Source organism: Misgurnus anguillicaudatus, chromosome 8 (genome assembly GCF_027580225.2).
Source record: "Misgurnus anguillicaudatus chromosome 8, ASM2758022v2, whole genome shotgun sequence".
NCBI lineage: Eukaryota > Metazoa > Chordata > Actinopteri > Cypriniformes > Cobitidae > Misgurnus > Misgurnus anguillicaudatus.
The window spans coordinates 35,106,131-35,133,435 of NC_073344.2; the positions used below are offsets into that span (position 1 = coordinate 35,106,131).

The 27,305-nt window shown below is 40.4% G+C and overlaps 1 protein-coding gene across 2 annotated transcripts; it reads left to right on the forward strand.

The window, feature by feature from the left end:
- Positions 1–27,305, forward strand: myh9a (myosin, heavy chain 9a, non-muscle). Of its 2 annotated transcripts, none has more exons than XM_073870779.1 (41): positions 1–203; positions 5,593–5,924; positions 6,412–6,568; positions 6,702–6,726; positions 6,825–6,918; positions 9,100–9,120; positions 9,512–9,604; positions 9,691–9,754; positions 10,108–10,206; positions 12,791–12,934; positions 13,212–13,307; positions 13,434–13,705; positions 13,786–13,959; positions 14,064–14,237; positions 14,326–14,440; positions 14,715–14,905; positions 14,984–15,105; positions 15,267–15,339; positions 15,461–15,618; positions 15,853–15,961; positions 16,069–16,200; positions 16,288–16,494; positions 16,578–16,715; positions 16,999–17,122; positions 17,238–17,407; positions 17,545–17,759; positions 17,928–18,072; positions 18,161–18,367; positions 18,458–18,562; positions 18,646–18,798; positions 18,939–19,187; positions 19,281–19,493; positions 20,330–20,542; positions 22,060–22,221; positions 22,326–22,454; positions 22,538–22,626; positions 22,761–22,884; positions 22,986–23,194; positions 23,317–23,425; positions 23,599–23,771; positions 26,277–27,305. In XM_073870779.1, the coding sequence occupies exons 2-41, from the start codon at positions 5,598–5,600 to the stop codon at positions 26,383–26,385; spliced, it is 5,883 nt and encodes a 1,960-aa protein (XP_073726880.1). In that variant the 5' UTR covers positions 1–203; positions 5,593–5,597; the 3' UTR covers positions 26,386–27,305. The 2 variants fall into 2 exon arrangements, with proteins under 2 accessions (XP_073726880.1, XP_073726879.1); XM_073870778.1 differs by having other exon boundaries at positions 15,267–15,336; positions 15,458–15,618.

A 27,305-nucleotide genomic window follows, 5' to 3' on the forward strand; every position in this document is an offset into this window, starting at 1 on the left:
CCACACAGTTGATTTAAGAGACCGAGGGAGTTTGTCAAGAGAGGAGAGGAAACTGAAGGACGCCGATGAGCCATCCGAAGAGTATCACAAACTCAAGTAATATTCAGTTATTTCTGTCGCACCCGTGCCATTCTCCGTAGGTAACTGTGGACTTTGGATACAGCAGGTCTCTTTAACCAGCGGCGCCTGTGAGAAAGCACCAGGTGAGCGAAAATTTCATATTCTGTTATATTCACACCTCAGCGCGCTTCGTGCACACCTGAACCTGTTCTGCGTAATCAGTCGATACGCGCGTCTGACGATGTGATATAATGATAACATTTTCAAGGAAACCACAAAGTTTTTTTGGAATTGACCTCAGGAAATGATTAATGCAGTGTGAAACGTTTTAAACTCCTAGTACGCTCACAAAAACAAAGGTGCTCAAACATTTTTGGTTCCCAAAAAAGCTTTCAGTCAGAGTTTGTATTAATTTCTTATCTATTTGTAGTCTGCAGTACTGTTGTATACACTAAGAACCATAGGAACCAACATTAAAATGCTATATTATTCTTTAGTATTTACTGCAGTAAACTTGATACACTTTGTAATAGTATACTACAGTATTCTGTAGAATTAACTACAGTGAACTGATAAACTGTAGCAAACACTCTTGTATCTTTACTACAGTATAGTAACTTCAGTATGGTGAAGTGCAAAAGTAGTACTTGGGAATTTTACTATATTAAATGCTGAACTATAATGTAGTATTTTTTCATGTGGAAACCTTCATGAGTATATCAGAGGTGTTTCCTTTTACTGACCCCGACCCACCCCAAAAAAATGGTCTGAATGCACACAGTCTTGTTAGTCAATGCCTTCTCCACTATCTGCAACATCTCTGTTCATCTAATCAGCAGGCCGCTTGTGCAACACACCCAGTCTTTTTTGAGACAGGATTTTCTAGAGCAGACACGACCTGTTTCGCTCAGCCCTGAGGATACAAATTCAGACGGGGCTCTGAACAAGAACCTTCAGCTGTTGCGTTGCATTGAACAGTTTTCTTAGAAATACCTTTTATACAGTGGAGTTGTTTTGACTTGCACTGCTTACAATCACCAGACTGCTTGTGTCCCATGCGTTGTTCTTGTTGACTTTGAGCTGTTGGCATTTAAAGTATTAGCAAGGATTGAACATCAGCCAAGATCAGGCATGGGATGAAGAAACGTGCTGCTCGGATAAAATAAAGCATGCAATTGCAGGTGACCACTAAAGTCCAAACTCTCAGATAAAAGGTACAAAAGCTGTCACTGGGGCAATACCCTTTCAAAAAGTACACCTTTGTACCTCAAATGCACATATTGCTACCTCGGGGGGGATCATATTTGTACCTTAAATGCACATATTGGTACCTCAAATGCACATATTGGTACCTCAGGAGGTCATTGGTACCTCAAATGCACATATTGGTACCTCAGGAGGTCATTGGTACCTTAAATGCACATATTGGTACCTCAGGAGGTCATTGGAACCTCAAATGCACATATTGGTACCTCAAATGCACATATTGGTACCTCAGGAGGTCATTGGTACCTTAAATGCACATATTGGTACCTCAAATGCACATATTGGTACCTCAGGGGGACATTGGTACCTTGAATGGACATATTGGTACCTCAAATACACACATTGCTATCTCGAGGGGACACATTGGTACCGAAGATGCACATATTGCTACCCGTGGGGTATATTGGTACCGCAAATGCACACATTGGTAGCGCAAATGCACATATTGGTACCGCAAATGCACATATTGGTACCGCAAATGCACATATTGGTACCGCAAATGCACATATTGGTACCGCAAATGCACATATTGGTACCTAAGTTATGGGTGGGCATTCCTGGTCCTGGTTGGCCTTTGTCCAGCAAAGGTAGGTTTGATTAGGGTTGGAGCTAAACTTTGCAGAACAGTGGCCCTCCAGGACCAGGAATGCCCACCCCTGACATAAATGGTACATTGTGAAGGTAGTGTCCCAGTGACAGCTTTTGTACCTTCTTTTTTTTGACAACATAGTATACTCACTTTTAATGGTGACATCTGTGAAAACATGTTCAGTGTGCATTTGACCTTAAAATTGAGAATACTAATTTAAGAAAATTGGATCTATACCTCTATACCTCTACCTTTTATGCATTTGACATTTTTATCAATTCACATGGAAGCCCTGGGAATTAAACCTTTAATTTTGTTGTTCCTAGTGCTATTTTTTTAAATGTCTGTATTACCCATCGTTTGATGGATTTTTGCAGATTTCCTGATGCATTACGGCAAAATTCTGAGTACAAGCTCTAACATGTTGCCTTGTAAGGTCTTGCGCCAAAGCCTGAAGCTCTGGAGGAAGCGTGTCAGCGTGGTGAAGCAACTTTGCAATATCAACATACTCCAGAAACCATTTCACTATTGTTCTTCCTTCATTAGTGGCTGGCTGTTCCTCTTTGCTCACATGAGTTGTTTAACTCTTTGTCATGTAAATGAGTCATTCAATGCACAATTTGTCGCTCTTGTATTATTGTAGTCAGGTAGGGAACCTGCAGGGTCATCTGCAGTTATTACAACAAGTGCATCTTAGCTGGTAATGAACTTGCAGAGATGGCACTAAGCTAATCTCCTTATGCTTCTCACACACAACCTCAACAGTATACGTTTAAGCTGTGTTGTCATCTGTTTTCGCTTTTACACAGTAGCTACTGTACCTCTTCACTCCAATGGTCTCGTACTGCAGTACCCTGCTGCTTTTGGGATCCTGTTTCTTGCTGTTTTTTTTCCGGACTGCCTGGTTAGGAATAGGTGGATTTAAATGGGGGTTAGAGGTCATGGGCAGCTAGTACATGCATAGTCTGCAAAGAGCTTCTGTTTTCCTCTCCCTGAGGGAAGGGTAGATTTGGGACACTGGTGTACTACTTTGAATCATGTTGCTTTAAAGGGATAGTTACCCAAAAATGTAAATTCTGCCATTTACTCAACCTCATGTTGTTTAAAACCTTTTGAGATTCTTCGGTTGAACATAAAATAAGATGTTGATAAATGATAGTAACCACACAGTTGATTTATTATATACAATTATTTTGAAATCAATGGGTAACATCGACTGTGTGCTTACCATCTAAGATTAAAATCTTTTGTGTTTAACAAAATAAAGAAACTCGAATGATGACATTTTTCATTTTGGGCTGAAAAATCCATTTAATCCCAGCTGGAAAACACAATTCAGATTAAGACTTCGGTTTATTGTTGTTTTTCATTCATAATTTGTGTGCATCTTCTGTTTTTTTATATTTATTTCCTCCTAAACTTAACTAGGCGTTGAAAAGCAGAAGGAACTTTGCATAACTTGTTAAATTCAACTAGTTTCTTATTTGTCCACTGGCTATTTCTTAAGTGGTCTTTAGTTATGCAATGATTAGCAACAAAGTCATATTACAGTATGTACATTTTTGTACTTTTTGACACAAGATGCTAAGTTGCACTATTTCTGAGCCCTGGAGACCTGCGCAGGGTGTGGCGGATAATGAGAATTCTTCGTCCAAACTTGTTTAGGAATGACTTCTTCTTCAAAGCAGATATGCTTTTTACTTCAAAGGTCTCCTATGGCTGTCTACATATCTTGCAGACAAATAGTGTATGCTGTGTATATAAGAAATAATTTAAGATGCTATGTCTAAGACCCACTGAAAAAATAAATATTTTGAAACTAAATTTGAAATTTTGATTACATTTCCCAGCTGAGATCAAATGGGAACATTGGTTTAAAATTACTTGTAGAAATGGTCACATCTTTATCGTCATTTGTGTTTTACCAACTTCCGTATGGTTGTTGGACTTTATCAAAATTAAATTGCAGTGCATCGGAGTTCCTGTAAATTTTATCACTTCTGTGTACACACTCAGAGGAAAGGTACAAAAGCTGTCAATGGGGCGGTACCCTTTCGAAAAGTGCACCTTAAGGGTGCATATCAGTACATCACAAGTACATATCTGCATCTAAATGGTAGATATAAAAAAAGATTGACGCCTGTTCGCTCTCTTCCATTGGTGAAAAGTGAAGCTGCCAGTGTCTGGATACGGCGCTGACATCTTGGGTCTTTGGTCTGCGCAGTAGCGATTTCAGGACCAGTCCTGTGCAGTAGTGAGCAGGAAGTAAAGACACGAAATCAAGACCCCGCCCTCGCTCTCGCAGAATGCGCATATCACACGATATCACAGCTGTCAATCATGACGTGACACAACTGTTTTTATATCATCAAATAACTAACTAAACACAAACTTATTTTAAAAACAAACATTTGAATTTACATCAGCGTGATAAAAACTACAATAAATGACAGAGACCAGCTTCGGTAAGAAGATAATTGAAGTGTAATAAAAAAATTTAGTTTGTCTCAAGTCCCTTTGAATAACATGGGGAGACGGGGTTTATGACCTATACTGGGACCAGTCACTTGGGGGCGATCGAGACGTTTTGGCTTCACTTTTCAGGGCTTGTGCGGCATGCTTGGTACATATTAGGACCTTTTTAAATGGTATCATTCCAGTGACACCTTCTGTACCTTTCTCTGAGAGCGTAGGGATATAAAACTGAGCGCAGGGAACTCTGGGATGAAGTGTTTGTGGGAATTTGTGGAACACCTGTAATAAGGTCTTGAAGGAGTTTGACTTGGATGTATGAAAAACTTGAAATGAAGATTTAAGACTCAACAGTTGTTGTGGTGGTTGTTGAACTGTAGCCCCATAGCACCGTGATTGTATTAAGCCGCGGTCACACTAGACTTCTCATCCTACTGACTTTCATTCATGTGCAAGCGAATGCGTCAGACCAAAATCGAAGGGTGTCACGATTTGGATTTTAAACCGAAATCGATTGAAATGTAGTCACAACCTCGAACTTCGAATTAAAAATGGAATCGTCGATGCCACATGTCACATCTGGTCTGCTTGCCAAGCGGTAAAAAACATGTGTTGAGTGCTGCGAGTCAACCTTTTAACAGCCAGTTAAAAGATAGCATGGCAGATGCAGGAGACTGCATCTCGAGAATCAAATCGAATCAAACCGTGACCGTTGAATCGGAAATGTAATCAAATCGAGGATTTGGAGAATCATGACACCCCTACCAAAAACGCTCGTGCTCCATGTTTGTATCATGTGGAACGTTGTGACCAGTACAAAAGCAGTATGTCACTGCTTGACCTTTCTCTCATTACTGAAAAGCACAAATGGACAGCCAAAGATCATATTGATGAGCTGATCCCTGCCCACTCCCCACAGCAACGTCAGACAAACACTCACATGTGTGACCGTGGCTTGAGTTGGTCATGCCACAATATTGAATATTTGTCATGTTTATGTCCCGTCATATTAATATCAATTCTTGTTCTGTATCTTGTACTGTATTACGCTGTAAAAAGTGAAAAATTGATTTTCTTAAACAAATTTCAAATTAAAATTTTCACTTAAATGAGTCATTATTTCATTCAACTTCATGTAGACCTTAAACTGAAGTTTAGTTTGTCTGAATACAATCTTGACCACACATACTTTCTTTTACATGTAGCCAAAATGTCAGACGCAGAAAAGTTCCTCTATGCTGACCGCAACACCATCAATGACCCTTTGGCCCAGGCTGACTGGTCATCAAAAAAGCTGGTCTGGGTTCCCTCTGAGAGACTTGGCTTTGAGGCTGGCTCCGTCAAAGAGGAGACCGGAGATGAGTGTCTCGTGGAGCTTGTCGACTCGGGCAAGAAGATCAAGGTGAATAAAGATGATATCCAGAAGATGAACCCACCCAAATTCAGCAAGGTGGAGGATATGGCGGAGCTCACCTGCCTGAACGAAGCCTCCGTGTTACACAACCTGAGGGAGAGATACTACTCGGGCCTCATCTATGTGAGTCTGTCCATCTAATGGATCAATTTTCTTGTAGTGTCTGGTGGTTGTAGATTGGGAATAATTGGTCATGTTGGGAGTCTATTTAAAGCACAGCAGTAATGTTAATTTTAATTAAATATGAAGGGATATAAAGTAATGATTTGACAAAATACTTGCTTGCAGAATGTATGTTAAGGTACATTATGTTATTTTGAATAATTTAACCCTCTCCTAAATACTTTGTTGCCTGTTTCATCTGAAATATTTTCAGTTCCACTTTCTAGACTTTTTCTAGAGTTCTGTCATTTAGAAAAGTGGTTCTCAGTTCCACTTGGTTGGAACCCACAGCACTGCATATATAATATGTGCTGGGAATGTACTTTTAAAAACCAGTCTATTGTACAGTATTTGTAACCTGATTACTCTAGGTGAAGACTGAGTATTGTTATTTGTAGAAGTTTTGGTGCTTTGTGACACACAATGCATTGCTAAATTATTATTTCAGACGTACTCTGGGCTGTTCTGTGTGGTGATAAACCCATATAAGCATCTGCCCATCTACACAGAGGAGATCGTAGAGATGTACAAGGGCAAGAAGAGGCATGAAATGCCCCCTCATATCTATGCCATTACAGACACCGCTTACAGGAGCATGATGCAGGGTGAATAATATACTGCTATTCATTTCGATTTGGTACAATGCTTAAATGACAATTACTTCATTTGTTTGCTGGCTAACTTTCATCATTTATTAGCAACTGATCACCTTGTTAATTCCTATCTAAATCCCTTTAGATCGAGAGGATCAGTCTATATTGTGCACGTAAGTTTGATCTGGCACTCACTCAGATGATGACAAAACTACCTAAAGAAAATAACATTTATTTCAAATTTCTTAATTGGATTTTTTTCTGTTCCCACAGGTGAATCAGGTGCAGGAAAAACTGAAAACACCAAAAAAGTCATTCAATATCTTGCATTCGTGGCATCATCCAAAAGCAAGAAAGATCAAGTGAGTATCAGAGCTGTTCTCATAGCATCCTCATGACTTGTTAAATTCTTTTTCAACATAATTTTTGATGCCACATCCTCGTGACACATAATGCTGGGTTCACACTACACAATATTAGCCCAATCTTGGCATTTTGTGATTTGTAAATAGGGCATTGAGACTTACAAATTTACATTTTGTCTCATATGGTGTTCAATACTGATCATCATACCGACCAAACCCGCTCACTTTACGATGTACTGACAGAAAAATGATCCGGTTTAATCGTTTTTGCTCCTACAAATCAAATTCTGTGATGGTGACCGATAGAGCATAGAAGGTCTTTCATACCCATTTTTAAGCATGGTGACACTTTTGACACAAATTATGTATCTGTCCTGCTAGGTAGAATTATGGAGACACATCATTTCATTAATCTGTGTTTATTAAAGCAATAAGCCCCAAGAAGCAGTGGGTTACCAGTGCATTTTATAGCTGTTATAAAATGCACTGTAACACCACTGCTTCGCGGGGCTTATTGCTTTTATAAAACCGTTACTTCATTTGCATAACAGGATTTCATAAAATAAAACACAAATAAGTTGTAATTATATTAGTACTAGTCTATTATTCTTCCGCCTAACAAAGTAGTTCGTCAGAATCAATTGTGGCTGCAACAAAGCGCAGTTCCAAGCAACACAGACGCAGCAAAGACACAATTAAAAAATTATTAAAGACTGTGGTGTTTATTTTAATAAATCAACGTTCATCTAATTTATACATTAACATTTATATTGTGCAACTGTTGAAGTGTGGAGCAAATGTGCTTGGAAGCATGCTTAAAGGCGCAAAAGAGGTTGTTTTCCCGACTGAGAATCCAAAAACTGTTATTGAGTTTTTGAAATGCGCGCATGCGTAAGAACAACCCCCTCCTTCACAGTTCATTTCTAGGGAATGCCTTCCATAACTCGTGCACGAGTGTTTGCATACCACCAGCATATGCTGTGTCGCGTTAGTGGATGCATTATGTGAAATGATATGATGATAAACACATAAGACGTAACGTTAGATCAGTCAACGCCCATTTCAACTAGCATGTAGCAGACTGGTCGCCTAACAACTACAGTACAAGAACAACGTCAATATACCTGAATAACAGTACAACAATAATTATTCCACAAAGAAAGAATCGCTGTTACCTGTCGAGAAGAATTTTTGCGAACTGCGCGTCTGTCTTGACACCTGTTCCTTCATTGCTCTCCAGCGTTAAAATGTTTCTCCAATAACGACTCTGGTTAGATTATGTTCTTCTGACAATTTTCTCCTATTCTTAGCGACTTCAAAAAAAGTATTTTGCGTCCTCCTTCTAGTTTCTAATATGATTAAAGACTGTGGTGTGTCTTCATAAACCAGTACGCAACAACAGTGGCGCATTGATACTTATGCAATGCGGTCTGAACGTGGGATTACAGGGATATTTTATCACGGCTTAGAGCACGTTTCAACCAATCAGAATGAAGGACCAGACCGGGCCGTTTTATAAATAAAACTTTATTTTGGGAGTGACTCGCTAATTTTACCTTTTCTGTGACATCACAAACATTGTTAAAGATTTCAGGCAGTGATTGGTCGGGAAGCAACGTGTAGTCTGACATTTTATTTAGGAGAATTTAGGATTCCAAATGGCATAATCTCAAACAAGAACTATCGTATCTGAAAAAACTATTGTGCAGTCTGAACTCAGCATAAGAGTTGTGTGCTTATAAGGGGTTGCAGGAGTGAATCTGGCCAGCTTTGTCATGACCTCTACTATTGTAAGTGATTAAATGCGCAAAGGCATTTAAAAACTCATTTCATTACCCCCTCTCACTTTTTAAAACAATTTATTACTTGTCATGGTTGTTGCATAGTGTTGTTTGTGTTTTACCCCCCGAGTTTGATGCAATTCCTCTCTGTCATTTGGACCAGGAAGTCAGAACTCTGTATATTTCACATTCCACTATCAGGTCTAGACCCGTTCTTTATGGATGTCTAATAGCCATGTGTAAATACCTGCAGGTTTCCTGCTACATAAGACCTTGTAGAGATACCGTTAGCCCCCTGCTGATGAATGTTCTGTTAAAAGGTTGAGCGCTTTCCAAAGTTTTTGAGTGACTCCTTGTGTTATTGCCCATATTTGAAACTTTCTTTCTCATCTTCCAGGGAGGCGTCACCCTGTCACATGTGAGTCCTCCCTCCTTACCCATTTGTTTCTGTTTAACCTCTCTTAACATTTTTCTTTTTATTTGACTCTCGTTTCCTGGTCATGTGATCCGTCACATCCCAATATTCTTCTGCAGACTTAATTATATGGTGTTGTGTTGCAAAGTCTCTTCCTAACTGCTTCAGCCGATACAGATTTGAACACTTGTGGTACACAGATGGTCTTCAGCATCTTGAATCTAGTGATTAAGTTGCTTAAATGGCTAAATCTGTGATATTGATGGTGCATATTGATGCTTTTGGGAACTTTGGGTATTAGTTTGAAGCTATTCTTATTCGTTTCTGTAACTACAATTGTCACACAAGTCTACCGTTTATTGTCTTTTATGGATTGAAATGCTTTGTCCAATAGGGGGAGTTGGAGAAACAGTTGCTTCAGGCTAACCCAATTCTGGAGGCCTTTGGCAATGCCAAGACAGTGAAGAATGACAATTCCTCTCGATTCGTAAGCATGCAAATCAAAATACATTTATGTCCTTCATATGTCCCAGTAAGTGTGAATACCAATCAATGTCTGTTTCTATTTCACAGGGAAAGTTTATCAGGATTAACTTTGATGTAAATGGTTACATTGTCGGAGCCAACATTGAAACGTGTATCCTTTTTATTTTGTTGCTGGTGTTTGAATGCTAGCATTAGCAATATGCTGTGCTCCTATATAGCTCAATGGTAGTGATTGGGTTAGGAGTTCAAAGGTCTTGGGTTCGAGCCCAGGGAGCATGCATACTGATTAAAATCTATGCCTTGTAAAGTGTCTTTGGATGAAAGCGTTTGCCACATGCATTAATGTAAATCGTAAATATGGATAAAACAAAGTGGATATGATACGTTTACTAAAGGTCATTTAATTGCTGTCTACGTGGAAGTGAAATTGCATTTTTTTTTTATGTTCTCTCAAGGCCTATTTGCTATTGCTACGCTGTTTATTCTTTAACAAGTATTCCTCAGATCTTTTGGAGAAATCTCGTGCCATCAGACAGGCCAAAGATGAGCGGACCTTTCATATCTTCTATTACTTGCTGTCAGGGGCAGGAGACAAGTTACGCTGTAAGAATCACTCATAAAAACACATTTTTTTAAGTAAATTATTTATATAGCGCTTTTCACAATTGTTAATTGTTTCAAAGCAGATTTACATTAATAGGTGTAGGAAAAGCGAGCGTAGTAAAAATGTAACGTATACAGTAAAGTAGTAAGTTAAGCCAAAGGTGGCGGACTCTCCAGGGGATGAAGAAAAACCCTCCTGGCTAGTCCAGAGGGAAATCTCCTAGGAGGAGAAAAACCCCTGAGAGAGATACGTGTGTGTGTGTATATAATATATGTGTGTATATATCTATTGAGGTATGTGACGGGTAAGCGAATTAAACTGGTTCTGCCGGTGGTCACTGGTCAGGCATCGGCTGGGCATCTCGTTAAATGACAGTCAGTAGATCGTTGGTGTGATGACCTTCACAGCTGCCTTTATAAAAGCAAGTCACACAGTGTGAAATCGATTCAGTTCATTAATTTGCATTGTTGGGAAGCAGTTTTACATTAAATGCGTTTTGGAATGAAAAGTAGAAACAAGAAAATAAACCGGTATAGAAATGGAGTGCCGCAGGGATGGTGTATTTTTGTAGGCCAACCTGAAAGGCGGTTCTACACGTCTACAGGGGCACGAGCCACCCTTGGCCTCCATGTCCCTGGCCACCCCCATGGCCACCCTGTGCTGACCAAATAAAAAAGTATAAATTTATTTAGATTTTACACGCGAGCGCCAAAAAGAGCCAAAAGCGGATCTAATGCGACGCAACGTTCTACACGGGCGAATTAGAGCGGCGCTCCCAATCACTGTAGCCGGATGCGGGTGATGCTCAGCGAATTTGTTCGATGTTGAGAATGTGTATGCAGGTTTGGGCACTGGTAAGGACTCTAGCTGAGTTGACATTGGGACACTGTTTACTTGTTCTCCTGTGACGTGGCTGCTTAAGCGGGTTGATCATTCACAGCTGTTACTCATCAACAACCGGTAAAACCAACATCTCGCTAACTTTTTAAAGTTTACACATTGTAAAAAGCGCTGTAATTATGCTCTTACATATACGTGCATACGATTGGAGGAATTTAATTAAATGTTACATATAAAAATGTTTACAATTTAAAATAAATATTTTAAATACTGATTAGATTGTGGTCCCTAACTGTCTAGCAATGTGTGTTTATATTTAAACTAAAAAAAACGTTTGTCTTTATAAAAGTTTGCATTTCATAAGTTTATTGAGTAGGCTCGCATGATTATCGGTTGGGGGGGCTTTTGAAAAGAGCCCAGCTCCCCTTTTGCACCTGCACTCACTCTTGTATTTAATACATATTTATATGATTGTAAAGTAAAATAAAGTTTACAGGGCAGTTTCCCGGAAAGGGATTAGAGTAGTCCTAGACTAAAATAAATGTAAGAGCTGTCCAAACTGAAAACAACTTGCAATGCCATATCTTAAAATACACCAGTGCCTTTTGTTTTGCTTCAAAATGCACACAAGTAATGTTTTTAGTGAGGCATGTTTGTTAAAACTAGTTATATTTCCTAATTAAACTATAAGGCCTAGTCCTGTCTTAAACTAATTCCTGTAACCACCCGTATTATCTTTGAATATAATTTCTTGCCATTTTTTATGTGCCCCTCAGGTAAAACACTGGCCCCTCCTTGGCCCCCCTAGTGAAATTTGTCTAGAACCGCCACTGTTTACAACATTCCAAGTGTGTTTAACTTTTTGAATTTTGAAGTCTAAATGCGTTTACTAGAAATAAAAAGCTAAACTTAGGCTACAAGTGAACTACAGCACTGATAGATCATGCCAATTTCCATCCTGCTTACAAACGCAAAATGATCCAACTGTGGATATGTCCAAAATTGTTGGATACCACAGATCCAACTTTAGATCTAGCTTACAATGATGACTAGCGTGTCGTAAAACTCCCAAAAGACCAGGTCGGACTAGCACGCCATCCGGCTCCCAAAGGCCTGTCGGGCTAGCGCGCACTCACAATGATGACTAGGGCACCATCCAACTCCCAAAGGCCAGGTCGGACCAACGCGCCGTCCAAATCCCAAAGGCCGGTCGGACTAGAGTGCCGTCCAACTCCCAAAGGCCGGTCGGACTATCGCGCGCTCACAATGATGACTAGCGCGTTGTAAAACTCCCAAAGGCCAGGTCGGACTATCACACCGTCCAACTTGCATCCACAATCTTATTTGAGTTTAACCAAAACCCCAATTTTGAAATGTATAGAATATGTAGTAATTTCTTATAGTTTCACTAAAATACAACATGAAAAATATTTTGTAGGATTGTATCGAGTTCACGAGTCGTCGTATCAAAATTTCTTAGTATCAAAATCCTTTTCTTTGTTAATCCACAAGATGAGACAGATATTTACTTGGTTGCTATATTTACTCCAGAATATTCTCTCTAATTTAAGACATTTTTATAAATGCACATTTAGGTTTAGTCCATTTAGTTTGTCATTGAACTGCCAGGTAATAACAAAGTTAGTTTTAAGGAGATAAAGTTCCAAGGTTTGTCTTTGAAATGCAATCTGATTCTAGTACTTTCATATAGATGTATATATTATTGATTTTCCTCTCCTATAGCTGAGCTATGTTTGGAAGACTACAGTAAGTACCGTTTCTTGGTAAATGGAAATGTCACCATCCCAGGACAACAGGATAGAGAGCTTTTTGCAGAAACCATAGATGCCTTCAGGATTATGGGCATACCTGATGATGAGCAGACAGGTATGGAGACTCTAACAAGACACCCATATGGGTATTTTTAACATGTTTAATTGATTAATTGTGTAAAATGTAATTCTGTCACTAATATCCAGATTCAGTCATTGATTTCACATCAATCTTAATCTTTGGCAAGACCTTACTTATTGTTACTTACTTATAAGATATTAAGGGTTTTATTTTTATTTTACAAATGTGTCATGGTTTAAGAAAGGATCTCCAGTTTCTCTAGTTATAAGATCTGTTGAGGCATATTGAGTATTTGCCACTGTTGTCTCAGGTCTGTTAAAGGTGGTGTCTGCTGTGCTACAGCTGGGAAACATGAGTTTTAAAAAGGAACGCAACAACGACCAGGCCTCCATGCCTGATGACACGGGTACAGTACCTGACTCTTTTGATTCTTACAAATCAGGCTTATTGTCTTGTATAGAAATGGGTACTCATTACTAAAAAAGGTTTGAATCTTGATCTCAGTTGACTTGATGTCCATCTTTCTTATCAGCTGCACAGAAGGTGAGCCACCTCATGGGCATGAACGTAACTGATTTCACCCGTGCCATACTCACGCCGCGCATAAAAGTGGGTCGTGATTACGTTCAGAAGGCTCAGACTCAGGAACAGGCTGAGTTTGCTGTGGAGGCTCTGGCCAAAGCCACGTATGAGCGACTCTTCCGCTGGCTGGTTATGCGCATCAACAAAGCTTTAGACAAGACCAAGCGTCAGGGAGCTTCTTTCATTGGAATCTTGGATATCGCTGGATTTGAGATCTTTGAGGTGTGGACAGATGGCTGAAATTATTATTTTTGAGTTCCGGTAGACAGTGTTGATTTGAAATCGTACTTTTCCTCCTGTAGTTGAACTCATTTGAACAGCTCTGCATCAACTACACCAACGAGAAGCTCCAGCAGCTGTTCAACCACACCATGTTCGTCCTGGAGCAGGAGGAATACCAACGTGAAGGCATCGAGTGGAGCTTCATCGACTTTGGTCTTGACCTGCAGCCGTGTATTGAACTCATTGAGAAAACTGTAGGTTTATTCTTTATGAAATCATTTGCTTATGAGATGTTATCTGAACTCAATTCAAAGAGGAAAGTTCAGTGGAGTTAAGCATCTCATTTTTTTCTTCCCAGACTGGTCCTCCAGGAATCTTGGCTCTGTTGGATGAGGAGTGCTGGTTTCCCAAAGCCACAGATAAATCATTTGTGGAGAAGGTTGTTCAGGAACTCGGCAACAACCCCAAATTCCAAAAACCCAAGAAGCTCAAAGATGATGCTGACTTCTGTGTTATTCACTATGCTGGCAAAGTAAGAACCTTTGTCTTTTTGAGGAGGCAATTTGGTTAATTCTTTATAAGCATGTCATGCATTTGTTTGTTTGTCTGCTCTTCCACAGGTCGATTACAAAGCAAATGAATGGCTAATGAAAAATATGGACCCTCTGAACGACAACGTGGCATCTCTGCTCAACCAATCAACAGACAAATTTGTGTCTGAACTCTGGAAAGATGGTATGTGAGACTGAACATGATAAACCAATAAGCTTGTAAGAGGGCTAGTTGCACTCATTTCGGACTAAATTTTGACGACAATCCACCTGCTACATTGAGCTTTTGTGTGTCAGGCTTTTAGGGCGTCATAGAGAAAAAATGAGTCTTCTTCTGCCAGTGTGTATTATGCAGGTGGTCTGCTATTGTTGTTCATCCTGGACACTTAAAGACTCTACAGTTTAACACAAAGGTTCTTCTCAAGAGTCTTTGAACAATGCTTTGTTTTTCATTCAAGTTGACAGAATCGTGGGATTGGATAAAGTGGCCGGAATGGCTGAATCCATGCACGGAGCCGTCAAGACCCGTAAGGGAATGTTCCGTACTGTAGGACAACTGTACAAGGAGCAGCTGACCAATCTAATGACCACCCTGAGAAACACAAACCCTAACTTTGTCCGATGCATCATTCCCAACCACGAGAAAAAGGTGTGAATAACCCAGTCTTAATAAAACGACCCATTTGGCTTCTGTGCTGCATTTTGATGGTTACTGTTCCTCTTTTAGGCTGGTAAATTGGCACACAACCTGGTTCTAGATCAGCTGAAGTGTAACGGAGTACTAGAAGGAATTCGAATTTGTAGACAAGGGTTCCCCAACCGCATTGTCTTCCAGGAGTTCAGACAAAGGTTTGTGATTCTCCAGCTAATAAAATTTCAATGTTTGATACGCAAGTGGCACATTTAACAGGACACACCAACATTAATTCATAAATATATACTTTCTGTAAGTTGGTAGGCTTCTCAAACTGCATTATATTTTAGACATTGTATTTTTTTGTTGTTGTTAGATATGAGATCCTTACACCAAATGCAATCCCTAAGGGCTTTATGGATGGAAAGCAGGCCTGTGTTCGCATGGTAAGTGATTGATGCACACTGCACACAGTTATTTATAGTAGCTGGTTTTGTCAAATGTTTTGTAAAAAAACATGCTTCTCACATGCCAATTTGAGTTTACATAAACGTTTGTTTTTCTCAGATTAAGGCCCTGGAACTGGATGCTAACTTGTACCGTATAGGTCAGAGTAAGGTGTTCTTCAGGGCTGGAGTTCTTGCTCACCTGGAAGAGGAGAGGGACATGAAGATCACCGATGTTATCATCACGTTCCAGGCCTGGTGCCGAGGATATGTTGCTAGGAGGTAGAAAGATGCTTAAGTGTTCCTGCAGCTCAGTAGGTTGAGCATGGGTTCAATTCCCAGGGAACATGCATACTGAGTAAAGTCTCCACCAAATGCATAAATGTCAATGCATTAGAAATTTTGACAGCTTGGCAACCTTCAGTATGCTCAGCTGTGTAGTTCTGGACCACTGATGAAACGATCATAATAAAATGGTAAAGTCTGAATTCTGATTCTTTGGTTTGTTTTATTCAGAGCCTTTGCCAAGAGACAACAGCAGTTGACAGCCATGCGTGTAATCCAGAGAAACTGCGCTGCTTACCTAAAACTCAGGAACTGGCATTGGTGGAGACTCTTTACCAAGGTAGACATCTGAAGATCTTTCATTTCTGTCTCTAGGTTTGCAATCCTGTAGGTATTTATAAGTTCACTCTGATATCTAAAACAAAACCTCAATTTCTCTTTCTTTAGGTGAAGCCTTTGCTGCAGGTGACCAGACAGGAAGAGGAGATGATTGCTAAAGAGGAAGAGTTGGTCAAGATGAAAGAGTTCCAGCTGCAAGCTGAGGAGCAGCTAAAAGAGTTTCAGGCCAAACAGCTGCAGGTATGTAGATCTCTTAATCACCTTTCTTCTGAAAGTGAAACTTTTTTTGTCCATAATTTGAACCCTGACCTTTTTTCTTCATGATAGTTGAATGCAGAGAAGTCAGCACTACAGGAGCAATTGCAGGCTGAGACTGAGCTGTGTCAGGAAGCTGAAGAAATGAGGGCTCGTCTGTCTGCACGTCAGCAGGAGCTGGAGGAGATCCTTCATGACCTGGAGTCACGCCTTGAGGAAGAGGAGGAGAGAGTCGCACAGTTTCAGACAGAGAGGAAAAAGATGCAACAGAACATCACGGTAAGCGAGCAATGGAGAATAAGCTTGAGTCTGACATGTGGAGATGAGACTAAACTGACCCATAACCTCGAATCTTTTCTCAGGATCTGGAGCAGCAGCTGGATGAGGAAGAGGCTGCCAGACAAAAGCTGCAGCTGGAGAAGGTCACCACGGACTCCAAGCTAAAGAAGATAGAGGAGGACCTCATGCTGCTTGATGACCAGAATGTCAAACTTTCCAAGGTCTGACAAAAATGTCTTTTACAAACCTTATGTTGCTGTCTGGTTTGTAATTGATTTGTAAATGGAGGATTGGTAATGTAGGAAAACGACTGATTCTGCTAAATAATTCTCAGACTGTTATCAGAGTACTTCGTTATTGGCTGCTTGTTCATGATTTACGTCTTTCGTTAAGAATCAGATCAAAGTCAAAACCAAGTTGGAGCAATTTCTAGTGGATTATACCCACTTGCAATTATTGTCCTGTATACTCTAATAACTTGAACCTGCATGTCTGTGTACACAGGAGAAGAAACAGCTGGAGGAGAGAATCGCAGAGTTCACCTCAAACCTGGCTGAGGAGGAGGAGAAATCCAAGAGTTTGCAGAAACTCAAGAATAAACATGAGGCCATGATTACTGATCTGGAGGGTAACTCAATCACGAACCTTGAAATAATGCTACCGGTCTTTCAATTTATGCGGAGGTGCATGTGGAATGTCAGGCCAGAAATTCTGATAACTACCTCTCACTCTTACACTTTCAGATCGTCTGAGGAAAGAGGAGAAGCTCCGACAGGAGCTAGAGAAGAACAGGAGGAAGCTGGAGGGTGACTCGTCAGAGCTGCATGATCAGATTGCAGAGCTACAGGCTCAAATCGCTGAGCTTCGTGCTCAACTGGCTAAGAAAGAGGAAGAACTCCAGGCTGCACTGGCGAGGATTGAGGGAACCATTCTTCGGGTGCACTCGCATTTGAAATGTTTCTCGAGTGCGGTTGTCCCTTCTCCCCCACAAGCTCGAGCCTGTTTGTCTACCACTTTCACTTATAGGAGCTCTTGAACGTTTCTTAATTTAGGATTGAGGAGGAAGCTGCGCTGAAGAATGCTGCCCAGAAGAACATTCGTGAGCTGGAGGCCCAGATGTCAGAGCTGCAAGAAGACCTTGAGCTGGAAAAGGCTGCTCGCGCCAAAGCTGAAAAACATCGCAGGGATCTGGGAGAAGAGCTAGAGGCTCTAAAGACTGAGCTTGAAGACACACTGGACTCTACTGCAGCCCAACAAGAGCTCAGGTCAGCTATGAGCAAAATTGTTAGGGCTAGTGAGGAACAAACTAGCAGACTCGCTGGGGCAAAGTCAAGTCTACCATTGGCCATGCTTTTAATTCCGTAATGTGAGAGTGTAAACCTCTAACTGGATGATAGATCAATGGTTGAATTATAATTTATATGCTTTCATAGGACAAAGAGAGAGACTGAAGTAGCTCAACTGAAGAAGACCTTGGAAGAGGAGGCTCGTTCACATGAACAGCTCTTGGCTGAAGTGCGACAGAAGCACAACCAGGCCTTTGAGGAGCTCAATGAACAGCTAGAGCAGTCCAAAAGGGTGAGGACCGCCTGCTGCTTCTAAAGCATTAATGATTATTCCAAGTGCTGCTTTAAAAAATAACTCTAAACATCGTTGTATCCCTTAGAATAAAGCATCGGTGGATAAAGCTAAACAGGCACTGGAGAGTGAACGCAATGAACTTCAGATTGAACTTAAGTCACTGACGCAAAGTAAAAATGATTCAGATAACCGAAGAAAGAAAGCAGAAGCTCAGGTCCAGGAGCTACAGGTCAAACACGGAGAGAGTGAGAAACAGCGAATGGAGTTGGTTGATAAAGTGACCAAGATGCAGGTATTGAAACCAAAAGATTCCAACACATGATGAAATGCTTGCAAAATAGATTTATGCGTTTTTGAAATAATTGCATTTTTAAAAATTTAGGTGGAGATGGATGCACTCCACAGCACCTTGAGCAAGGTGGAAAGCAAATCCATTAAAGCAGCAAAAGACTGTTCTTCTGTCGAGTCTCAACTCAAAGACACCCAGGTACAACTTGATCATTGTTTGAAAGTTGCATAACCATCTATACCCAACAGCCTAATGAACCCTCTTGTTTCTTCTCGGGTTAGGCGTTGTTGGAGGAGGAGACCAAGCAGAAGCTTGCGCTCTCTACCCGACTTCGACTGCTAGAGGATGAACAGAACAACCTGAAGGAGATGCTGGAGGAGGAAGAGGAGAGCAAGAAGAATGTTGAGAAGCAACTCCAAACCGCTCAAGCTCAGGTGTGTAACAACATTGTAACATTTTAAGCTTAGGAAGATCTACAATCTCAGTCCAATGTGTCTAGGAGGAACATTGTGAATTCATTCAATAAAACCATCTTGAGTAGCCAACCAATTGGATTCTGATCTTTTTTTCTCAGTTGGCAGAGATGAAGAAAAAGGTGGAGCAGGAGGCCCAGACCTTGGAGAGCGTGGAGGAAGGGAAGAAGAAATTGCAGAGAGAGGTGGAAAACATCATGCAACAGTTGGAGGAGAGGAATGCAAGCTTTGATAAACTGGACAAGACCAAGACACGTCTGCAGCGGGAGCTAGATGATGTCCTGGTAGACCAAGCTCACCTCCGACAGACTGTTCAGGAACTAGAACGCAAACAGAAGAAGTTTGACCAGGTAAAGGACTTTCTGACCATGAATAGAGCATAAATGCGCACATTTAAACACGCAAGGTGATTTATAAGCATACAACTAACTTGCTTTATGCAGATGCTTGCAGAGGAAAAGAGTATCTCAACAAAGTATGCTGAGGAAAGGGATCGTGCTGAAGCCGAGGCCCGAGAGAAGGAGACCAAAGCCCTGACTCTGGCACGTGAGCTGGAGGCCATGACCGACCTGAAGGATGAGCTTGAGCGGGCCAACAAGCAGTTCAAAGCAGAGATGGAGGACCTGATGTCATCCAAGGATGATGTTGGCAAGAGTGTATGTAAAACTTAACGCACCATGTGTCTTGTGCATTCTTAGACCATCAAAACTAGTGAGTTGACTAACTAGAGTAGCATTTTAAGACTCTTAATCGCTTCCAAGCGTTAGGCAGTATAAAACAAGTTGCACGTATTGTTTGAGAAGAACGCGATCCCAAAATGCAATGGTCTGTGTGAAAAAAATAATGCAAGATGGCAGGAGAGTCGCGAAGTTGCATAAATACTAGGGGTATATCGTGTTGCTAAAAAATCTTATTTGGTGTAATGCAATGTTGTTACGTGGTTTAAGGTTTAAAAACGCAATTTTTCCACATACCGTACATTATTTTTACTAAGCACATTGTTCTGAAAAGTGCAGTGTGCTCTGATTGGCCAGCTATCCAGAAGCGTGTGATGTAAATGTTACACCTTTACCATTTTATACTATCTGCTCCCAAAGCACAGCGTGTCCACGACTTGGCGATGGTGGCAACAATACTACAGCGAGAATGTTACGCCTTTCTTTGTGGACATTTGACGGTGTTATGCAAATCTTACAGTGACTTCGATATGTAGGGGGTGTGTTTGAATGAGGCTTTTTAGAAAGGCGTTTGAGTTTTCCCTTTAGAAAGAATATCTCTTTGGGTTTGAGACTTTTAATCTTCCCGACTTTACAGATCTTCTAAATGCACAAACAGCTCTTCATGTTTTCCTTTGTGTTTGGAGAGATAAATCGCATCATATGACCTCTTTAAAAGCAGACTGTTGGTTCAATTGAATTAAAATGTGGACTTTTTGTATTATTGATTGTATGTTTTAGTATTGTGTCCTACTAAAATTAAGGTAATATTTCAGGTACATGAACTTGAGAGGGCCAAGCGTGGAATGGAACAGCAGTTGGAGGAGATGAAGACACAGATTGAAGAACTAGAGGATGAACTGCAGCTCACAGAGGACGCTAAGCTGCGTCTGGAGGTGAACTTGCAGGCCATGAAGGCCCAGTTTGAGCGAGATCTTCAAGGCAGAGATGAGCAGGGTGAGGAGAAACGGAAGCAGCTAGTCAAACAGGTATGTGCTTATGTGATCTGCCTCACACAAAAGTTTTATTAGGTTTGTTACCATGTTTATCCAAAGTATCCAAAGCATCTGAGAACAGAAAATGTAATGAATTTGAGCTCGGTGTATAGAAAATGTAAAGAAACATCACTAGTTTTATGTTTCATGGTAATGGTCATCATATGAATGAGTAAGATTCAGAAAATGTACCAAGCTATCGGTATTGGCAGATATAATCGGCCATCGGTATCAGCACATCTCTAGTTAAAACATAAGTTGAAAGGATTTATCAGTCGATGCCTGTAAAAGGTTTCAAATAACGGCTGATATATATTGGTCACTGCCATATATCGGTCTATCATTAGGCTATATGTACACGATTTTGCATCATTAAAGAATGATCGTGTGAGCCTTATACAAGGTAAGTAATCAGTAAATGCAAAAAAAGTTACAGTTTTTCAATGCATTTCTTGCCTGAACTTGCATGAAAAACCACCTCATGTGAGCGTTTTAACTTTTTTGCGAAATTTTACACGCAATTTACATTTTGTGAAACTTAGAGTGTAATGTAAACGCAGATAGCATAACTTAAAGGGACATTCCACTTTTTTTAATATTCATTTTCCAGCTACCCAAGAGTTAATATTTGATTCTTACCGTTTTGGAATCCATTCAGCTGATCCCGAGTCTGGTGATACTACTTTTAGCATAGCTTAGCACAATCCATTGAATCTGATTAGCACCATTAGCATCTTGCTAAAAAATATCCAAAGAGTTTCCATATTTTTCCTATTTAAAACTTGACTCTTCTTTAGTTACATCATGTTCTAAGACGGACAGAAAATTAAGTTGGGTGTTTTTTTGGCAGATAAGGTTAGGAACTATACTCTCATTCTGGCGTAATCAAGGACTTTGCTGATGTAACATGGCTGCAGCAGGTGTAGTGATGATACACACTGCTCAAAAATAGTCCCCTGCTATTAAAAGTAACCAAGGGGACTACTTTCGGGCAGTACGTAATATCAATACGCCTGCTGCAGCCATGTTACATCAGCAAACTCCTTGATTATTACACCAGTTTGAGAGTATAATTCCTAGCCATATCTGCCTAGAAAATCGCAACTTTAATTTTGTGTCGGTCTTAGTACACAATGTAACTACAGAAGAGTCAAGTTTTAAATGGGAAAAATATCGAAACTTATTTTTTAGTGTGATGCTAATGGTCTAATCCAGTGGTTCTCAAACTGGGGTCTGGGGCCCCCAGGGACTAACCAACAGCACTACTTTTTATAACTTAATATGTTTTGTTTAATTAAAATGTTACATTTTAGAACAGTTTTTGTCATACTTTTTTTTGGGGGGGCCGCGAAGGAATGCACAGTACACAAGGGGGGCCTCATGCGGAAAAAGTTTGAGAACCACTGGTCTAATCAGATTCAATGGATTGTGCTACGCTATGTTAAAAGTGCTAGCGCCAAACCCGGATATCAAACTGAAACCCATTTTAAAATTATGCCAACATCCATCAGGTGCGTGAGATGGAGATGGAGCTTGAAGACGAGAAGAAACAGCGGGCCCAGGCTGTATCTGTGCGTAAGAAACTTGAGCTGGACCTCTCAGAATTGGCTGCTCAGATCGACTCAGCCAACAAGGCTCGAGATGAAGCTCTCAAACAGCTTAAGAAACTACAGGTACCCACATACACATTTCCCCATTAGCCAGAACAAATGTTGGGTTGGGCAGTTCAAACTGTATGTTACATCGAGAAATGTATGTTTTACCTTTTGCTTCACAGATCCAGGTGAAAGACCAGATGAGAGAATTCGAAGAGCTGCGTCTGTCCAGAGACGAGGCTCTTAACCAGGCCAAAGAAAATGAGCGCAAGATCAAGAGCATGGAAGCCGAGATCATGCAGCTACATGAGGTCCGTCTTATTCCTTTCTTCTCTCCTGTCTCATGAATAAGAAGCGCAAGTTTTCCATATGTCTCATTCTGTTATCTCTGTAGGACGTTGCTTCTGGTGATAGAGCAAAGAGACAAATCCAGCAGGAAAGAGACGAGCTACAGGATGAGATCAACAGCCAGAATGCCAAGAAGTGAGTCACCTGCAGTTTTTCTTTTAATGTATTTGTGATGCATTGTCTTGCAGACAGGTAGGCAGTCCTACATGCACATCACTTTGATTTTCATGTTGCATGTGGTGTAATTTATTGACTTTTTGCCCTTTCAGCTCACTAAGCAGCGACGAGAGGAGACGATTGGAGGCACGTATCGCTCAGCTTGAGGAGGAAGTTGAGGAAGAACATCTCAGCATTGAAATGATCAGTGATCGACTTAAGAAAGCAACGTTGCAGGTACAGTACCGAGATGTTTATGAAATTACAATCTAAGTGTAATCTAAATATTTGAGGTGTAAGATTTACAGGTTACAGTAACTCATTAACATCTGCTTAAGGCTGAGCAAGTTACCGTGGAGCTGTCTGCAGAGCGTGCTAACGGCCAGCGTCTGGAGGGCTTGCGCTCCCAGCTGGACCGCCAGAACAAGGAATTAAAGCAGAAACTTCAGGATCTGGAAGGAGCTGTGAAGAGCAAATACAAGTCCACCATTGCCGCCCTGGAAACCAAGGTCGCCCAGCTCGAAGAACAACTGGACATTGAGATGAAGTAAGTGAGATGCTTTTAAAATCTGGCATAACTTATGAATAGGACCATTTTCTAGTTCTCTAATAACTTGTATTAACAGATTTTCTTTCACTTAAACTGCGTTTCTGTACTAAACTCCTTAGAGAGAGGCAACAGTCCACTAAACAGGTGCGTCGTGTCGAGAAGAAACTGAAAGAGGTCGTGCTGCAGGTCGAGGATGAGAGACGCAACTCTGACCAGCACAAAAATGAGGTGGGTTAGTGGAAAATTGGTAAGTGTCTACTCACACTAGTGCAGGGTTCCTCAAATCCTACCCTGGAGAGTTTGGATGAGACATCCATGATGAGACAATTTTAACTTTTCTCGTTCAGACTGAAGATGCCTTGTTGCTGATATGGCATTAAAAATCAATAAAACTCTTTCAGAATGAGAAGCTGAACACTCGCTTGAAGCAGTTGAAGAGGCAGCTGGAGGAGGCTGAGGAGGAGGCCACTCGAGCAAACGCCCACCGTAGGAAACTACAGCGAGAGCTGGAAGATGTCACCGAATCTGCAGATGCTATGAACCGAGAGGTCAGCTCCCTGAAGACCAAACTTAGGTATGTGCATTGCTTATAAAGTATCACTAGTGGGGTTTCCATCCAAACGTGACGCAAATCTTTTCAAAATTCACAAAAAAAGAACAACACATGCGAATAAGGTGCGTTTCCATCAAGTTGTTCGAGTTCATGACTGTGGTATTGATAACCTAGTAACTAACAGTAAATAAAACAAGGCACGCTTGGAAAATTGAAACGGGACTGCATTTAGTTACGATTGGGCAAGTTGTAAATTTACTAGCAGTGCAGCTTGTAATTGCCAAACTGAATGCTGTGCACAGAGGAAGAAATGCAGAATTTTTGATGCAGGCACTAACAGCAAGGACATTGTTGCTGTGTCCCAATTCAAAGGCTGCGACCTTCTAAGGACGTATTTTAAGACTGATTGCGTCACAGCAGCGTGACTTGATGCTAGTAAGGCCGTCCCAATTCAAAGGATGCTTGGAATGAAGGCTCAAAATGCGTCCTTATTTCTCCGCGCTGTTATGGATAGAACGAATGGATCCTTAACAGCCGAGGCTATCCCAAGATTCATTGCGTGCCTGCAACAGCTGCATATAACGGCTGAATATTCTAAAATAAACAATTAAAGTGTGTATTTATCAGAAAACATTCTTCTTGTCACTGTTTTAGTATTTTAAGTTATGTTTTGTTAATTTTATTATTTATGTTGCGTACAGGGCTTGACATTAACACCCGCCAACCCGACAAATGCGAGTAGATTTCAGCTGTGGTGGGTAAGACAGCCAATCCCACTAGCCACTTTGGCAGGTTGAATATAATTTTTTAATTGTAGTTTTCTTAAGTTATGCGAAATGATAAACAATGCGCTATGCGACACTGGGAAACTACAACTCCCATAAGCACTCTACACCAAGCGCAACGCACAGAGACCGTTTGTTGAGACACGCGCGCGATCAGCGGAGCATTGCGGACTAAAGCGTCACCTTCCAGAGAGTGCCGTGAGCTGATGGATTTGCGAATGCACAAGAGGACGCAGTCTGAGCACATACACACTTCGGGAAAGATAAAACAATTGCATGGAAGTGATTGGAGAGATTTAAATTGCGCGCACACTCTTAGGGCAAGAGCAGAGAGAAATTCAGCGCATACCTGAATGCACATGAAATCAAAGGAAACCCGCCAGCTGAGAGGTCCGCGCATCATTTTAATGTAGGCTACAGCAACAATAATGCCCTCTCGACATTTGTCATTAAAAGTCTTATCACTTTTAACAGAAACCACGATCAAGCATATAAAATACAATCTGCATAAACAAGTTGACAGTAAAATTAATGTACATTTCTTGACTGTATTTACTGCTGTTGTTAATAAATATTTAAAGTGGTTGTCGAGGGGTTTTGTTTATCTTTTCAGTTAATCTTCTACATCCCTGCTCCACTTTTAATATATTCATTCAAAGTTAATCTATTTATGTCTTACTAGCATGTTTTTCATGCACCTAAATATATGATATGATCTATACTGATATACCTGGTATATACCAGCTAATAAATGTTGTCTTAATTTGGGTGGTCAGACTGCATTTGAAATTCAATCTGCATCTAATTCGAACACATTTACTTGGTTTAGCTAAATTAAAGTCATTTTAGGATGCCAAAGTCATGTTTAATCATAGCATTTTCACTGGCCACAATAAATGTTATGAGTGGCTAGTAACTTTGGAAAACATGTATCTTTCGCGCTTTATGGCAGGCAGGGTGGACAGATAATTACTCAACATGTTTAATCTGAGTGATTTCACAAGTTATTTACGCCTGCCGGCTGTGTACGAAGGTTGCTTTGTTGCGCTATTTTGCATGGAAGCCAATGGAAGGTCTAGTCTGATTTCCCCCAAAAGTGGGTGTGAACTTGTTCAGAGACATTCTATGACGTTGCGCCGGTTGTGCGTATTGAGACACAGCTTGTGACGACATCGAGCCCCATATATGGTAAAGACAAGGTCAGCTGATACAGCTAGACAATGTCACGTGGGTTTAATGTTCAATGCGTCAGAATTTATTCGGCAAATGCGTTTTCATCTCCCATTATTTGCATTCACTCTTTTTCAGTGAAAACCACCTAAAGCAAGCGTAAACTTTTTTTTTGTGAATTAAGGAATTTTATTCTAAATTTAGCGTTTCTTATGTGTTACTTAAAATTGTGCATAACATCTAAGAGCCACACCCCGATTTTATGTTAAGCCAGTGGTTTGCAAACTGGGGACCCACAAAATGGTGCTGGGGGCCCGACATTTAAAAAAAAAAAATTTTGTAAATAAATTCTGTGCAATTAAAAAGTTTAACAATCAATAGCGCTACGTTGTATAATACAATAGAATTTGAATTAAACAAAACATAAGTTTGGTATTGTTTTATATCATGTATATTCCTGGGGGGGGGGGCTCGAGGTGGGATGAACATTTAGCTGGTAAATATTTTTTTTAAGCTATTCAGGTTGATAAAATAGTGTCCATAAAACATTTTTATTGTGTGTGTCCTATAGACGTGGAGATTTAAACGTCAACATACGACGCACAGGTGGACGATCTTGCTTGGACAGTGAGGAGGAGATGGACCAGAAGAGTGAGGTGTCAGACACGACTCCTGAGTAATTTATTCCATCCCAGATAACTGTTTGGTTGCATACAGGAAAGCTGTGCCTATAGATATATATTACTCTTTGATGACCTATTATATGCCGTCATGCTTATTTCTGTTCAAGTGTTTTGTATGCTTTTGAGGGCAATTGTAGCCTAATGGTGTTTTCACTGCAATTTTCAAATATTTTAAAGGAGATTGTGAGCTCAACTTGTACTAGTACCGAAAATTTGATATGAATTAAGATGCAAGCTTTATCATTCTTATGAAACCAGTTGAGATGGCCTAATCTGTCTGCTGCGATGACAACTGCCTAAAAGAAATTTAATACATATTGGCTATTAAAATGTTACTTGAGGACAAATTGATTTCCAGTTTCGAAGTAAAATGTCAGAAGGTTTTTATAATGGGAAAGGTTAACCTTTGCCAATTACCTTGCCAAAAATATTATCAGCCAAAGAGAGATTGTTAAAGTTTTTTTCTACATTTTAAGAGCACTTCAGCACCATTTATGCCTTTTTATAGTTCACCTTTCATCAAGACCACTCGGTTGGAAAGTTTGTTTGCCTTAAGTTCATAAAATACTGCAGATGTTTTGCTAAAGTTGTCACTCAGGAAATCTTTAAATCACTTATTATTGCAAACACTGTGTTCTTCTTTTAGCTTCTAAAATGTATAAATCTATGATGTTCACACTTTTAAGGGGTGGGGTTCAGTAAAAGCGCTTAGCTTGTATTTAACCTTTAACGTTTGCTACTTGACAATGTATTAATCATGCTTTTTCTTCGCGCTTGTAACATCCTGCATATTGAAATCGTCTCCAATGTTTTTCAGTGCAATGTGTCTTGTGTATTTGGTCTGACTGAAATGTTTTTCCTCTCACATGTGGTTTCATTGCATCAGAATATTAAAGGTTTGTCTTTTGTATCCTCAA

What these genes read in the sequence shown, in the direction of transcription:
- myh9a (XM_073870779.1), top strand. Translation starts at nt 5,598, where the DNA reads ATGTCAGACGCAGAAAAGTTCCTCTATGCTGACCGCAACACCATCAAT. An exon ending in CTCCATGCCTGATGACACGG is followed by an intron (nt 13,308 to 13,433) that starts GTACAGTACCTG and finishes CTTTCTTATCAG; the next exon opens with CTGCACAGAAGGTGAGCCAC. An exon ending in AACAGCTTAAGAAACTACAG is followed by an intron (nt 22,222 to 22,325) that starts GTACCCACATAC and finishes TTTGCTTCACAG; the next exon opens with ATCCAGGTGAAAGACCAGAT.